The sequence below is a fragment of the Tursiops truncatus genome, chromosome 1 (assembly GCF_011762595.2).
Source record: "Tursiops truncatus isolate mTurTru1 chromosome 1, mTurTru1.mat.Y, whole genome shotgun sequence".
NCBI lineage: Eukaryota > Metazoa > Chordata > Mammalia > Artiodactyla > Delphinidae > Tursiops > Tursiops truncatus.
The window spans coordinates 43,003,160-43,021,061 of record NC_047034.1 but is presented as its reverse complement, the minus strand read 5'-3'; the positions used below and the strand labels follow the sequence as shown (position 1 = coordinate 43,021,061).

Here is a 17,902-nt window from a genome sequence, read left to right as displayed (position 1 = left end):
TAGTTGAATGTCAACAATTTCATACAGTTCAACCTAATAAATTGCAAAAATAATATTATATGAGGAGACCCTGCTCTTTTATATTATATCCATGATTACTCTGGTATTATGCATTGGTTTTATGAAACTTAACATCAGTTCAAATTTCTTTATTTCAGAAAGTTTACATATACAAGAGATTTAATATCATTGAACCCAATTTTGAATGGGTATATAATCCCGAATGAGCAGAGAGACTGCTTTTTTATAGGAACAGGAATATGTGGTCTCTGGCCAATTTAAAGCCCATCTATACTTTCTTTACAAAGCAGGTTGCTCTATTTTACTTCAACCCTTACCTTGATGCTTGTATTTTAATAAAACCATTAGCGAGTCTTAAATAAGATAAATACAGATAATATATCTTAAATAATATAAATGCAGATAATAAATCTAATCCTATCCGAGATTTGGAAACTAATACAAAACTCACCAAATACGAGTATGGCACGTAACATTTAAATCTTCTAAATTATTATTGTTACTTTCACTCTTTCCTCAAGTTAGAGCAAGTGTATTTTACTGGATTAGTCAGGACAGAGGAGGTTATAACCTAGAACAAACAGCTCCTTAATATCAGTGGCTTAAAGCAACAAAGCTTAATGCCTCACTCGTGCTGAATGCCCGTGACACGTCAGCAGCAGGGTCTGCTCATTGCGGTTACTCAGGGACCCAGGCTGACACAGCACCGTGATCTTTATGGTCACTGAGCCAGAGGCAAGTAAGCACTTGAGGGGTTCACAGGTGCAATTAAACCTTCTTCCCATTCTGCACACAACTGTTGGCCAGAACTATTCCTATGGCTCGCCACCCACAAGGGAAAGAGAAAGTGCAATCCTACCATATGTCTGGATGGAGAGACAAATGAAAATATTTGTATAATAAATAATGTATAATATTTGTGTAATAAATGAATAGCACTGATGACTAACCCTTTTACTGGAGGAAAAACAGGGGTTCTTCCTTATTCAGAAACAGGAGATTTTGTGTATCTGTGTACGCACACACGCACACATATCATTAATCGGAAACCATTCTTTTGGTTCAAATCAAGATTGAGGCAGGAAGATGAAATTCCCTTACTAAAATTAGGGTGCCATCCACTAAACACTGAACAATTCACCATATTTTGTTGCTAAAGATGATTAAATAATCCCTGATTAAACTTCAAAGTGTTCTACCTACTCTCAACTCTGACTGACCACAAACTAATATTCTTTCAGAAAGCCATCTACAGAGGAAATTTTTAAAATTGTGTCGATCCATCTTTGAGAACACACTTGCTTGTGTTTTCAGAAAACACAGGTTTGATTTTTTGTAAAATGTGATTGATTTTAGCCCTGAATACAGGCGAGCACAATACTTTGGTTTGATGAAGAAAGTCCGAAAACAATTTTGAAAGCCAAGTTCATGCGGTCACTTTTCCTAACACAAATTCTCAGAACAGATGACATTATCAAAACAGTCAAAAGAGACAGACAATATTATACCTTGATGCATTAAATCCCCATAATGTGCTCTCTAGCTAAAGAAAACTAAATTACTTATAAAGTGCTTTGAGGCAAAAACTGTTATCTTAAGTTATTTTCCTATTGTGTACAAATGAATAGAAAAAAGTACTCTGAATTTCCATTACCAGATGACATTCTGTGAAATACCTGAAGCAAAAAGAAGTTACAGAAATAGTGAGGGTTCAATCTAAAACAGAAAAAGAGGAATATTCCTTCATGTTTTTATTCTTTAATGTAACAGTTGAGCTCTCACTCTCAGTTTAATAAAAGGAACAATAAAGGTGGATTCTACCTCAGTCCACACATCAGGACACCAGAAAATCTGTGGCTCTAAATCAAGAGAGGAATTAAGATAACAGTGATCTAGGTATATTAAAGGAACATTTAATGCAAAAACTAGTTTTCAAATCCATAGAACATCCAACATACTTGAAATTCTTGAACCCACTTTTTTCCTAGGCTATTTTGGACCCTGGGTTTATGATCAAATTCTAGCAATGTACATAATGTTTTCTTGCTTATCTTTTCTTTTGTGTTTATCATTTCAACCAGATAAGACATTTAGACATATAAGCACGCACAGCATTTTATATTCTATATAGAACGATATATGATGACATATAGATGACAGTCTTAGAACTTTACAGGCCATTTGATTTGGGAAATACTTTGATACTAATTCCTTCCGAAAACCCATGAGGAAAAGAACAAGCATTCAGTAAGCATTTAGCCACATTCCACACTACCCACTGAATCTTTACAGCAACCTCATAAAGGAGGTTAAATCTCACTTTATAAGAAAATGGAGACTCAGAGATGAGGTATTTTGGCAAAGTCTACAGAGCTAGTAAATGGTTAAGATAGAATTAAATCTCAGTTTTAAGGGTTCCAAAGCCCATGAACGTTTTAGAAATGATACAAATCATTTCCACTCATTTAAAAGAATGTCAGAACTTTAGATTTCAAGATTTCATTGATCTATACCATAACCCAACCAGTGACCGAACTAAATTCCCAAAGCTCTTCTTTGTAGCTACAGATGGGTATCTGTTCTTTGTAGTAACAGAAGCATCAGATTCGGGTACTTATTTCTAATGTGTCGCTATTACCTACATATAAAATAATAAGGAAAAAAGAAAAGTAACAAAAATACATAACCAACTCTTGAGCACTTGGGAGGCAGCATAGGAAAAAAGTTAGTTTAACAAAAAGGCTGGGCCATGCAGTCAGGCCATCTGGGTTGACTACTGATTCTATCACGTACTAGCTGTATAACCTTAAGTAAGTCACCTTACCTCCCTGTGTTTCAGTTTCCTTATTAGCAATACTTATTTGACAGCTGAACCCTTTATCTCATTTAAGATTTAAAAAAGAAATAAAGCATATTCTAGAAGCAGAGTATTTCCATTTTCACCACTCTCAAACCCTGTTTTGGTTTTAACATATATTTTGCCTTCTAAGAACTTCCTAACATTAAGACTCACAAAGGTTCACGGTATGCAACACAATACTGAGCTGATACAGAGACACAATTTGGGGTCTGAGCTCTACAGAAATGACTGTCCATAAAATTGATTTAGAAACTAGACATACCCCGTTGTGTGAGAGTTACTACTGTCTCAAAGCATAATTTAAGTCATCTTGTTATTCATTCCTTTCTTCTCCTTTCCAATTGCCTATTTACTAAATAGGTAATAATTTGCTGAGCTGAGGGTGGGACTAAAAAAGAGAAGGAACTTCCTTTCTCCTTGGCACTACTAGGCAAAGTGAAATATAAACTAGCAGACAAAGCTCGAAGTCTGCTCTGATCTTTTCCCCAAAGCAATAGCGAGGGACACCGCCTTCCCCATGGGACAGAAAACAAGGACCCTTTAAATATGCCTTATTTTAACAACACAATGTGATACTGCTTCTATTTTATTCTATTCCTACCCTTTAATCAAAGAAGAGTTATATGCATTAAAAAATAAACCTGAGAAGTCTTATGATCATTGTATATTGTGCCCATAGTCCAACTTCAGTCATTCATAACTACTTTAGTATCTCAACAGAGGAAAACAAAAATATACCACCCTTCCCCCAAATCTGTTAGAAATCAAAGCAACAACTACAAAGTCTGATGGGCTGTCTGAGGATTAAAGGAAGGAAAGGAGAGAAGAAGGGAAGGAGACAGAGAAAAGAAAAAAAGTAAAAGTAGGCTATTTTGAGAATTAATCAAAGACTAAGTGCCTCCTTTTTCAAAATTCCTTTTTCCATCTCTAGAAGAAGCAAAGTAAAAGCAAACATTATAAAGATCAATAAGGAAATGCACCACCTATGGAATCTTCCCAAGAGATCAGCCTCAAACTCCCACAGATGGAAAGTTACTCCCAGAACCTAATATAGTGCTCATCAGATAGTACTTAGTAAATCTTTTTTTTTCATGAATGAATAAATGAATGATTTAGGAGTAAATTAGACAGTAAATAGCCTCCTAAATGGCCTCTGTGAGATCAGCTTTCCTTTTCCTGTCATCTGACACTGTCATTCCACAGCTCACCTCCCACGCCACCACTGTCCGTATTTACCATGTATGCATGCCTAGCAGTACCCAGGATCAGGGCTGCACACTGCTCAATCTCCAGGGACACTATTCATACAGGTTTTTTGGGTTTTTTTTTTTTTATTACTTGTGCTCCAAGGGTCCCATTTCCATAAAATATTCTGTGACTATTACCCTTTGGAATTGTGCTTGATGTGCCCAAAGAACTATCTTAGGATATACCCAGTGAATTGCACAATTCCAGGGGGCAATATTTACATTTTTTGCTACAGGAGTGGCACCCTTGGAGCACAACCTTATAGAGAATTCTAGTTAATTTATTTATCTATTTTATGTTAATGTGTCAGTCTTTCCTTGGATTCCTTTTCTTCCCCGTTGTCTTTAGCCAGTCTGATCCATCATTTGGTTTTTTGTTTTTTACCTTTTAAAAAAATATATTTATTTCTTTATAGGTTCTATTGAATAGCCATAGAAAATTTTATTTATTATTGAATTTATTATTTTCATTTGAGTTTTTAAAATTAATTTTTATTGGAGTATAGTTGCTTTATGATGTTACATTAGTTTCTACTGTACAGAAAAATGCATCAACTATACATATACATATATCCCCTCTTTTTTGGATTTCCTTCCCATTTACGTCACCACAGTGCATTAGGTAGAGTTCCCTGTGCTATACAGCATGTTCTCATTAGTTATCTATTTTATACACAGTATCAATAGTGTATATATATCAATCCCTATCTCCCAATTCCTCCCACCCATCCCTTCCCCCTTGGTATCCATACATTGGTTCTCTACGTCTGTGTCTCTATTTCTGCTTTGCAAATAAGATCATCTGTACCATTTTTCTAGATTCCACATATATGCATTAATATACGATATTTGTTTTTCTCTTTCTGACTTACTTCACTCTATATGACACTCTCTTAGGTCCATCCACGTCTCTACAAATGACCCAATTTTGTTCCTTTTTATGGCTGAGTAATATTCCATTGTATATAGGTACCACATCTTCTTTATCCATTCCTCTGCTGATGGACATTTAGGTCACTTCCATGTCTTGGCTATTGTAAATAATGCTGCAATGAACACTGGGGTGCATGTGTCTTTTTGAATTATGGTCTTCTCAGGGTATATGCCCAGTAGTGGGATTGCTGGGTCATATGGCACTTCTGTTTTTAGTTTTTTAAGGAACCTCAGTACTGTTCTCCATAGTGGCTGTATCAGTTTACATTCCTACCAACAGTGCATGAGAGTTCCCTTTTCTCCACACCCTCTCCAGCATTTATTATTTGTAGATTTTTTGATGATGGCCATTCTGACCAGTGTGAGGTAATACCTCATTGTAGTTTTGATTTGCATTTATCTAATAATAAGCGATGTTGAGCATCTTTTCACGTGTTTGTTGGTTATCTGTATGTCTTCTTTGGAGAAATGTCTATTTAGGTCTTCTGCCCATCTTTTGATTGGGTTGTCTGTTTTTTTGATATTGAGCTGCATGAACTGTTTGTATATTATGGAGATTAATCCTATGTCAGTTGCTTCATTTGCAAATATTTTCTCCTATTCTGAGGGTTGTCTTTTCATCTTGTTTATCCATAATTTGGACCATCCTCTCTTCAAAACCTCAACGTCTTTGCCCTTCCATGAATCAGTTTCTTTGACTATATTATTTGCTTTCCAGTCCTTTACAGTCTCTATGTCCACCCCCTTAAATGTGTTACTCTGGGTTCCACTGTTAGCTTTATTGTTGGCTTACTTTACAAATCTTCACTAGGTGAATTCATCTATACTCACAACTTCCATTGTCATGTATGTTGTGATGAGCACCCCCCCACCCCGCCACTCTCTCTCCAGCTCCCATCCTTCCTACATTCCAGGCTTGCATATCCAATTATCTACACTTGAATTAGCCACCTGGATATCCAACACAGCCCTCAATCACAATATGTCCAAAATGACATTCTCATTCCTCCTCTCAACTCAGAATCTCTCACTCTCCTGTGTTTTGTAATCCCATCCAAAGCTAGAATCATGAATGTCATCCTCTCTTTCTCTTTATTAACCATGGCCAAAGGGTTACCTATCTCTTCGATGCCCCAAATCATTCTGAAATCCGTACTTTCATCTCTAGCCCACTGCCACCATAGACTTCATTCTGTATTACCTGGATTCCTGCAATAATCTCTCCCAACTGATTTCCCAGCATCAGGCTTGTTTCTAATCCATCTTCCTCACTGTTGACAAGATATTTCATTCCACTTCTTTAAAACTCTTCAATGGCTCCCTGAGGTTTTCAGAATAAAGGCTAAACTGTCTCAAAGGGCATATAAAGCCTTTCATATTAAAAGTACTTCTCCCTTAAGAAATAATGATAATGTACTCTACTGTAACCTTTCCAGGGCTCCGGCTGCAACTGCTCTCTAATGCCCCATCTCCAGACAAGATAAAGAGCCATTAAGTCCCAGCTCTTTTCATTAAAGGGAGGCATTACCACCCTGAATTAAGTTCAGAGGAGAACAACTGCTCTCGCCAGGTCATCAGCAGGAGAAAACTATGTATCCCCGTATTCTCAGGTCCCTGCACAATGCTGGGGCCAAATACAAGTTCTAGGGACAATCTTTCAAGGTTTCTAGGCACTAGAGCTTCCCAATCAAAGGGAGTTTTCTTAATATGATGTAAGGCCAACTTACTAAAGTGAGCATCTCCATTTGCATGAATACCTTCAGAGGCTAAAGAAATTATATTGGTAAAGAAGTGATGCTTGGCTATCCACTCATTGTGGTCAGCTGTAGTGCCACAAGGCCTGAGAACACTGGGACGTTGATGTAGGGGCTGAGGTAGTATTTGTCTCACATATGGACAGGAACATCCCAAACACTGTGGTACATGTACACTGATACAAGAACTACATAGAAATCACAGGTCTTTCAAACTCAAGGAATGTCAACAATAGCAAAACGAACTATGTCTATACATAATAAGGATGTACTACTCCCTGCTTGCTGAGGAATTTACTTTCTGAATGCTGTGGTCACAGCTTATTTTTATTCTACCTGCCTCAGATATCAGTATTATTGTATTATTTAGAATACATAAATAATATTTATTTTCTAAATGGAAACATCATTTCCTCAGAAGAGGGTACATGGCTTCATAGAAAAAGATAATTAGTCATATCAATTCTTAATATTAAACATGTGTTATTCTCCATTAGAGCTTAAAAAATAATGAAACAAATAAATGCTTTTACAGAAGCTCCTATGTCTCCATGGAAAAATTATTAAGGTCATTATTCTTTTCCTTGAGGGATGCAGATCAACTCTAATTATATGTGACACTTCTGAAACTATGCAGTGTTGCTCCAACTAACCCTTTCCTTTCAAATATTTCAGATAGATTAGCTATACCAACATGTTTTATTTCAGCATGTTCATCAAAAACTATTCTTCTTACTCCAAAACATAATATTTTCATTGACATTAGTCTTCATTGGAAACAGAATAGACTTTAACATGAAAAACAGAAATAGGGCCACATATGACTAGAGCTCTATGTTTACACTTAACCAATATCATTTAAGAAGATTAGTTTTTGAAAAACTAATGTCAGACTGGAACTTACTATTAGCCACGATCTTTTCATTGGGGGAAATCTTGTGTTTTTGTATCATCACTTGGAAATTTGCTACTATATATTATTTCGTATTTTTTATATTTTGTACTAGTTACACTTTTAATAGTGAGAATTTCAAGTTATAAAAAAAGTTTAGCATTTTTATGGAATTGAGAACTAGAAATAGTCTTGTTGCTTCTGAACATTCAGGTAGTTTTTAGAAGTTGGAGTATCTGGAATGGTTTAGGTACAAAAGGTAAGGAATATATTGTGAACAGTCACCCACCATGGTTCATGTGTGTAAAGATGACAACTAGAATGTATTTAGTTGGTTTTTATTTAATTATGTCCTTTAGTAAATTATTTCTAGACTAAAATTATCGAATAAATTTTTTCCCCACTGCTGTAAAAATGTTAGTAGAATTTCATTTATAAAAATTTTGGCCCTATTAATCTATAGATAAATTATAAATTGTCTTTCCCTTTCTTTCTTCACGTTCTCTGTTGAATTTGTGACCCAATTTTGTCATTTCCCTAAAGTGCATTATAAATTAGAAAATACACATCTGCTCAAAGTGACAGTTCCATTGTAACTGGCTCAACTGTCCGGAGCAGCTGCAGCTCCAGAGGGTTCCCATAAACCTGCTCAGGGCCTTTACTCACATGAGTTTTCCCCAGATGCAGTCACCAGAAAGTACATGTCACACAAAAGGCTAGGGAGGACACAGCCGCCGAAGTGTCCAGCCTGGCGTTTCTATGCTGGGAACGCTAATCCAACAAGTTAGGTGCAAGACTTCTGCACGCGGCTTCTATAGACAAGTGAAACTAGACTAAGCACAAAAGGTAGACCTTATCACCTAGATTCCATCGTATTTTTCCCGGGGACCCTGGGGGCTTTGCCAGCGACACCATGGATGCTATGGATTTTCCTCCTTCTCACTGCCCTTGACTCAGCAGAGAGGAACTGGAACACCATAATGACATCTACTGTCACAGCATCTTCCTCTGGACTACGACACACAAGAGAAAGCCATGTGGCTGACAGGGTCTTGGTGTTCCAGCTGGGCATAAGGCCTATGCGTTGGAGGTGGGAGAGCCGAGTTCAGGACACTGGTCCACCACAGACCTCCCAGCTCCGAGTAATATCAAATGGCAAAAATTCTCCCAGACATCTCCATCTCAACGCTAAGACCCAGCTCCACTCAACGACCAGCAAGCCACAGTGCTGGACACCCTATGCCAAACAACTAGCAAGACAGGAACACAACCCATCCATTAGCAGAGAGGCTGCCTAAGATCATAGTAAGGTCACAGACATGCCAACACACACCACTGGATGCAGTCCTGCCCACCAGAAAGACAAGATCCAGCCTCATCCACCAGAACACAGGCACTAGTCCCCTCCACCAGGAAGCCTACACAACCCACTAAACCAACTGGGGGCAGAAAGCAAAAACAATGGGAACTACAAACCTGCATCCTGCAAAAAGGAGACCCCAAACACAGTAAGTTACGCAAAATGAGAAGATAGAGAAACACACAGCAGATGAAGAAGCAAGGTAAAAACCCATCAGATCAAACAAATGAGGAGGAAATAGGCAGTCTACCTGAAAAAGAATTCAGAGTAATGAGAGTAAAGATGATCCAAAATCTTGGAAATAGAAAGGAAAAAATACAAGACACATTTAACAAGGACCTAGAATAACTAAAGAGCAAACAAACAATGATGAACAACACAATCAATGAAATTTAGAATTCTCTAGAAGGAATCAATAGCAGAATAACTGAGGAAGAAGAACAGATAAGTGACCTGGAAGATAAAATAGTGGAAATAACTATGGCAGAGCAGAATAAAGAAAAAAAAAATGAAAAGAATTGAGGACAGCCTTAGAGACCTCTTGGACAACATTAAAGGCAGCAACATTCAAATTATATGGGGTCCCAGAAGAAGAAGAGAAAAAGAAAGGGACTGAGAAAGTACTTGAAGAGATTATAGTTGAAAACTTCTCTAATATGGGAAAGGAAAAGGTCAGTCAAGTCCAGGAAGCACAGAGAGACCCATACAGGATAAATCCAAGGAGAAACATGCCAAGACACATATTAATCAAGCTATCAAAAATTAAATATAAAGAAGAAATATTAAAAGAGGCAAGGGAAAAACAACAAATAACATACAAGGGAATCCCCACAAGGTTAACAGCTGATCTTTCAGCAGAAACTCTGCAAGCCAGAAGGGAGTGGCAAGATATATTTAAAGTGATGAAAGGGAAAAACCTACAACCAAGATTACTCTACCCAGCAAGGATCTCATTCAGATTCAACGAACAGATTAAAACCTATCAGACAAGCAAAAGCTAAGAGAATTCAGCACCACCAAACAAGCTTTACAACAAATGCTAAAGGAACCTCTCTAGGCAGGAAACACAAGAGAAGGAAAACACCTACAAGAACAAACTCAAAACAATTAAGAAAATGGTAATAGGAACATACATATCGATAATTACCTTAAAAGGAAATGGATTAAACGCTCCAGCCAAAAGACAAAGACCGGATGAATGGATACGAAAACAAGACACGCATATATGCTGTCTACAAGAGACCCAATTCAGACCTAGGGACACATACAGACTGGAAGTGAGGGGATGGAAAAAGATATTCCATGCAAATGGAAATCAAAAGAAGTCTGGAGTAGCAATTCTCATACGAGACAAAATAGACTTTAAAACAAAGACTGTTACAAGAGACAAAGAAGGACACTACATAATGATCAAGGGATCAATCCAAGAAGATATAACAACTGTAAATATTTATGCACACAACATAGGGGCACCTCAATACATAAGGCAAATGCTAACAGCCCTAAAAGTGGAAATCAACAGTAACACAATCATAGTAGGGGATTTTAACACCCCACTTTCACCAATGGACAGTTCATCCAAAATGAAAATAAATAAGGAAACACAAGCTTTACATGATACATTAAACAAGATGGACTTAATTGATATTTATAGAGCATTCCATCCAAAAACAAAAGAATACACTTTCTTCTCAAGTGCTCAGGGAAAATTCTCTAGGATAGATCATATCTTGGGTCACAAATCAAGCCCTGGTAAATTAAAGGAAATTTAAATCATATCAAGTATCTTTTCCGACCACAACGCTATGAGACTAGATTTCAATTACAGGAAAAATCTGTAAAAAATACAAACACATGGAGGCTAAACAATATACTACTTAATAAACAAGAGACCACTGAAGAAATCAAAGAGGAAATCAAAAAATACCTAGAAACAAATGACAATAAAAACACGACAACCCAAAACCTATGGGATGCAACAAAAGCAGTTCTAAGAGGGAAGTCTACAGCAATACAATCCTACCTCAAGAAACAACTCAAAAAAACCACCTAACCATATACCTAAAGCAATTAGAGAAAGAAGAATAAAAAACCTGCAAAGTTAGCAGAAGGTAAGAAATCATAAAGATCAGATCAGAAATAAATGAAAAAGAAATCCAGGAAACAATAGCAAAGGTTAATAAAACTAAAAGCTGGTTTTTTGAGAAGATTAACAAAATTGATAAACCATTAGCCAGACTCATTAAGAAAAAAAGGGAGACGACTCAAATCAATAGAATTAGAAATGAAAAAGAAGTAACAACTGACACTGCAGAAATACAAAGGATCATGAGAGATTACTACAAGCAACTATATGCCAATAAAATGGACAACCTGGAAGAAATGGACAAATTTTTAGAAAAGCACAACCTTCCAAGACTGAACCAGGAAGAAATAGAAAATATAAATTGACCAATCACAACCACTGAAATTGAGACTGTGATTAAAAATCTTCCAACAAACAGAAGCCCAGGACCAGATGGTTTCACAGGCGAATTCTATCAAACATTTAGAGAAGACCTAACACCCGTCCTTCTCAAACTCTTGCAAAATACAGCAGAGGGAGGAACACTCCCAAATTCATTCTATGAGGCCACCATCACCCTGACACCAAAACCAGACAAAGATGTCACAAAGAAAGAAAAAAACAGGCCAATATCACTGATGAACATAGATGCAAAAATCTTCAACAAAATACTAGCAAACAGAATCCAACAGCACAGTAAAAGGATCATACACCATGATCAACTGTGGTTTATTCCAGGAATGCAAGGATTCATAAATATATGCAAATCAAACAATGTGATAATAGTAACAAATGAAGGAGAAAAACCTTATGATCATCTCAATAGATGCAGAAAAAGCTTTTGACAAAATTCAACACCGATTTATGATAAAAACCCTCCAGAAAGTAGGCAAAGAGGGAACTTACCTCAACATAATAAAGGTCATATATGACAAACCCACAGCCAACATTGTTCTCAATGGTGAAAAACTGAAACCACTTCCTCTAGGATCAGGAACAAGACAAGGGTGTCCACTCTCACTACTATTATTCAACATAGTTTTGGAAGTTTTAGCAACAGCAATCAGAGAAGAAAAAAAAATAAAAGCAATACAAATTGGAAAAGAAGAAGTAAAACTGTCACTGTTTGCAGATAACATGATTCTATACAGGGAGAATCCTAAAGATACTACCAGAAAACTACTAGAGCTAATCAATGAATTTGGTAAAGTAGCAGGATACAAAATTAATGCACAGAAATCTCTTGCATTCCTAGCACTAATGATGAAAAATAGGAAAGAGAAAATAAGGAAACACTCCCATTTACCATTGCAACTAAAAGAATAAAATACCTAGGAATAAACCCACCTAAGGAGACAGAAGACCTGTATGCAGAAAAGTATAAGACACTGATGAAATAAATTAAAGATGATACAAACAGATGGAGAGATATACCATGTTCTAGGATTGGAAAAATCGACATTGTGAAAATGACTGTACCACCCAAAGCAATCTACAGATTCAGTGCAATCCCTATCAAACTACCAATGGCATTTTTCACAGAACTAGAACAAAATATTTCAGTTTGTATGGAAACACAAAAGTCCCCGAATAACCAAAGCAATCTCGAGAAAAAAAATGGAGCAGGAGGAATCAGGCTCCCTGATTTCAGACTCTACGACAAAGCTACAGTAATCAGGACAGTATGGTACTGGCACAAAAACAGAAATATAGATCAATGGAACAGGACAGAAAGCCCAGAGATAAACCCTTGCACATATGGTCACCTTATCTTTGACAAAGGAGGCAAGAATATACAGTGGAGAAAAGACCACCGTTTCAATAAGTGGAGCTGGGAAAAGTAGACAGCTACATGTAAAAGAATGCAATTAGAACACTCCCTAACGCCATACACAAAAATAAACTCAAAATGGATTAAAGACCTAAATGTAAGGCCATACACTATAAAACTCTTAGAGGAAAACATAGGCAGAACACTCCATGACATAAATCACAGCAAGATCCTTTTTGACCCACCTCCTACAGAAATGGAAATAAAAACAAAAATAAACAAATGGGACCTAATGAAACTTCAAAGCTTTTGCAAAGGAAAGGAAACCATAAGCAAGACGAAAAGACAACCCTCAGAATGGGAGAAAATATTTGCAAATGAAGCAACTGACAAGGGATTAATCTCCAAAATTCATAAGCAGCTCATGCAGCTTAATATCAAAAAAACAAACAACCCAATCCAAAAATGGGCAGAAGACCTAAATAGACATTTCTCCAAAGAAGATATACAGATTGCTAACAAACACATGAAAGGATGCTCAACATCACTAATCATTAGATAAATGCAAATCAAAACTACAATGAGATATCATCTCACACCGGTCAGAATGGCCATCATCAAAAAATCTACAAACAATAAATGCTGGAGAGGGTGTGGAGAAAAGGGAACCCTCGTGCACTGTTGGTGCGAATGTAAACTGATACAGCCACTATGGAGAACAGTATGGAGTTTCCTTAAAGAACTAAAAATAGAAATACCATATGACCCAGCAATCCCACTACTGTGCATATACCCTGAGAAAACCATAATTCAAAAAGAGCCATGCATCACAATGTTTATTGCAGCTCTATTTACAATAGCCAGGACATGGAAGCAACCTAAGTGTCCATCGACAGATGAATGGATAAAGAAAATGTGGCACGTATATACAACGGAATATTACTCAGCCATAAAAGAAATGAAATTGAGCTATTTGTAATGAGGTGAATGGACCTAGAGTCTGTCATACAGAGTGAAGTTAAGTCAGAAAGAGAAAAATAAATGCCATATTCTAACACGTACATATGGAATGTATAAAAAAAAATGGTTCTGTAGAACCTAGGGGCAGGACAGGAATAAAGATGCAGACATAGAGAATGGACCTGAGGACACGGGGAGGGGGAAGGGTAAGCTAGGAAGAAGTGAGATAGTGGCATGGACTTATATACACGACCAAATATAAAATAGATAGCTAGTGGGAAGCAGCCACATAGCACAGGGAGATCAGCTCGGTGCTTTGTGACCACCTAGAGGGGTGGGATAGGGAGGGTGGGAGTGAGATGGAAGAGGAAGGGTATATGGGGATATATGTATACATGTAGCTGATTCACTTTGTTATACAGCAGAAACTAACACACCTTTTTAAAGCAATTATAGTCCGATAAAGATGTTAAAAAAAAAAAAAAACGGCTAGGGAGAAGCCGAAAGACTTATGTTAGGAAAAGAATAGCTTTCTAGTTTTCAGTGTTGAAAACACAATGATACATCTCATATTTGGCTAAGAATCAGGAAGATCACTCATAACTAGGCAAACAAACTTGTTTTTCATATTAAATAAGCCAGTTAATGTAGAAATTTAAATTTTTGAAAGGATTCTTTTATAGCCTGAATTGGTTCCTCCAACAAGTCATATGTTGAGGCCCTAATCCCCATTATGACGTTATTTGGAGACAGAGCCTTTAAGGAGATAATTAAGGTTAAATGAGGTCATAAGGGTCAAGCCCTAATCCAATAGGACTGGTGTCCCTGTAAGAGGAAGGGCCTAGAGCACCCTCCCTCTCCAGGCATATGTGCAGATACAAGGCCCTGTGAAGACACAGCAAGAAGGCACCACCTACAAGCCAAAGAGAGAGACCTCATCAGAAACCAGCGCCTTAATCTGGTACTTCCAGCTTCCTGAATTGTGAGAAAATAAATTCCTGTTGTTTAAGTCCCCCAGTGTGTGGTATTTGGTTATGGCAGTCCAAGCAGACAGATATTATCTCACTACTCTGGAAAAAATGTGCTAGTGCTTTGTACGAGCTAATCCTATCAAAAAAGCACTGGTTTTTAACAAGTTTTTAAACTTTAATCAAATATATCAATGGCATAGAGATAAAATTTCCCCCTGTTCTATATATGCCTTGGTCACTTTCCAACTTTTGGACTGTGATCCATAATAATATTAGTAGATATATATATGCACATATGTATATAATATATATTTATTGTATATATGTGGGTGGAAATATATGTATATTTCCACAAAACGACACTTTTTAAACTATCTAACAGCGATGTGCTCTGTTCAATTCTATTTTACTTAAAAAAAAAATGATCTGTGTGTGTTTTTAAAATGCATTTCAATGCCAGTTTACGGCTGGAAGTTTGAGAAGTTCCCTTTTGAGCTATGTTATCCAGAATATTTCCTAGTTACAATTTCCTTTGTTCCCCTTAGCATCTCAAGACCCTTAAAAGTACACTGAAGTTAAAATAACCATAATTCTCTCCCTCCCTACCTCATTCTCTCCCTGTCTCTGTCTCTGTCTCTCTCTCTCTCTCACACACACACACACACACACACACAATGAGCATAACTAAGACTGGGGCAAATCAGTTGAAGTCCTGTTCAAAGCAGCACTCTTCACATGATTTAAACTAGAATGTCAAGCATATTGTCTTGTTGATTTGTTTATAATAATGTTTTTGGTTTTATGGCATAACTAAGATATAGATTAATATACACAAACTGAATATACGAATTAGTGTTGAGAAATAGGGTATTCATGAAGAGAAATGTTGGATAACTTACCCTCCTAATTACCATAGGCATCTTGGGTATTAATAAGAAATTATATGGCTTGATGTGTTTCAAAGAAAATATTTGTCTGTAGAGAGAAATTAATTTTATCATTTCCTATCTTATTCTATTTCTTTTGGGTGTATGTTTGAAGAATCATGCTTGTTGTATCAATCAAAGATTTTGACACTGATGTCTCTTGGTGTATGAATGCCAGATAATGAAATGGAGGGATAATTAAAGGAAGACAGTGGGTACTATAGTTGCAGGTCTTACAGATTTGCTGTGCTCTGAAAAAAATTAGTAAAGTTGGCTAAGACCCAGAAGCAAGAAACACAGAAATCATAATAAAACACTACTTTGTCACACTCAAACTAAAAGTACTTCTGGACCCTTCAATATAAAATCAAAAGTTAATTTCTAAACTATAAAAAATTTCAAAATCAAGATTTAAATTTCAAACTTTCCAAAATTTCATGAGTCAAAATTCTAATGGTCATTTCTGTACATACAGTTGCACAAAATAGATAACAAGATATCTTTTTGAACAGCCGAAGTCAGTACACAAGGAAATTGGTCATAATGCAAACTAGCTTTGGGGAATACATGCGTGTGTATACTTGTGCACTTGCACACACTTTTTCCCTAAGAAAAAGGGAAATAAGTGAATACGATAAAAATTCAATATTATATAATACATTCACTTTTTCATGCTACTGGTATCTTGACACAAATATTTCCTATTGTCTCTTTATGGAATAAAATTTACTCTGTGTTCTTGAGGAAATAAAGAAATAAAAGAAAAAAAATAATAAAGAAAATGTTTTTAATTGCATCTTTTTTCATTACAAATTACCCTCAGCAGCAAGATATCATCTGGCATGTAGAGATACTTAGTAAGCTTTGGTTAAATCAATAAATTATACCTCATGTGACTGATAGCCTCATACAGCAAATTTACACCAAACATAAACATTAAAATTTTTAAGTAATGTTTAAATATTTAAAAAAATAAATGTTAAAAAAAAGTTTAAAAATAACCTTACTGAATTAGCTAAATAACATTGTTTTTGCACACTTCTTGTTTCTTACCTCTTCTTTTGTCTTTTTTGATATCACTCGGAGCCAGTCTCCAATCATGCTCAGGACAGCAGCAAAGTAAGCAAGCCCTACAAGGATCCAAAACCATACGACAGGCTTATAGAAGTCTAGATATTCAATATCTGATCCACCTGTGAGAGAAAAACAAAGTAGGACAAAATAACTTCATATTCATAAAAGTAAATAATATAGATTCCTGCTAAAATTATCAACTAAATTTTGGCTTTCTAAACACGGAAATCGTCTTGTCAGTTGATCCATGTTATTTTGTTCATATGGAATTCCTTGCTTTCACTCAATTAATCCTTATCTATTTTTCAATTTTTTAAATTGAAGTACAGTTGATTTACAATATTTTATTAGTTTCAGGTATTAGGAAGTTCTTAATAAGACCTTTCATTACTTCTCCAGATAGTAACAATTTTTCCTTGTCCCGTGTTTCTTTTTTGTTTATTATAATTGATCTCAACTAGTGTAGCACTTAATTATTCCATGCATATTAGTTTCTCTTTCCACCTCTATTGCAACAAATGGGAAACAGAGATGACACTTTTTTTGGTATGCATTTAACTTTGTATCTTTATCCTATTGCCTATCAATTCATGCTAACCAATCAATACATGCAAACCAATCAATTCAAAGTCAACTCGGACAGAAAGTAGTTCTTATTTTAAAATATCAATACAATGGATTGATAACAAATGCCAGAGACAATGCCTTGGTGGGTCTACTTTGAATAAACAGTAACTTGCAGGTGATACTGCCATTCATTATTCGCTGACTTTTCAGAGGAATTCCCATGTTTGTCACAAATTTAAATCCCTAGCTCTCAAGAAAAAATTGGCAAAGGAGTTCTTTTGCTTTAATCTATGTTACTTCTCCATTCATGTGGTATAGTAACTGCACCTATGAGAATCTGAATACATTTCAATACATCCCAACTTTAGCACATATTAATAGGGCACTTAAATTAAGTTTCAAACACTGAAACAGTTGTGAGTTTTTTTCACAATAGAAGAAAGCATGTCTCTCTCTTGAGAAATTCATAATTTAGCCTGAGAAAGCCTCACATAGACAATT

The 17,902-nt window shown here is 36.1% G+C and overlaps 1 protein-coding gene across 5 annotated transcripts in view; it reads right to left on the bottom strand.

Moving 5' to 3' along the window:
• KCNK2 (potassium two pore domain channel subfamily K member 2) overlaps positions 1–17,902 on the bottom strand; it is a 221,894-nt gene that overhangs the window by 40,625 nt on the left and 163,367 nt on the right. For all 5 annotated transcript variants that reach the window (XM_019918636.3, XM_073803350.1, XM_019918637.3 and 2 more), the window contains exon 6: positions 16,814–16,953. In XM_019918636.3, the coding sequence (XP_019774195.2) occupies positions 16,814–16,953 (140 nt within the window). The remainder of the gene's footprint in view (positions 1–16,813; positions 16,954–17,902) is intronic.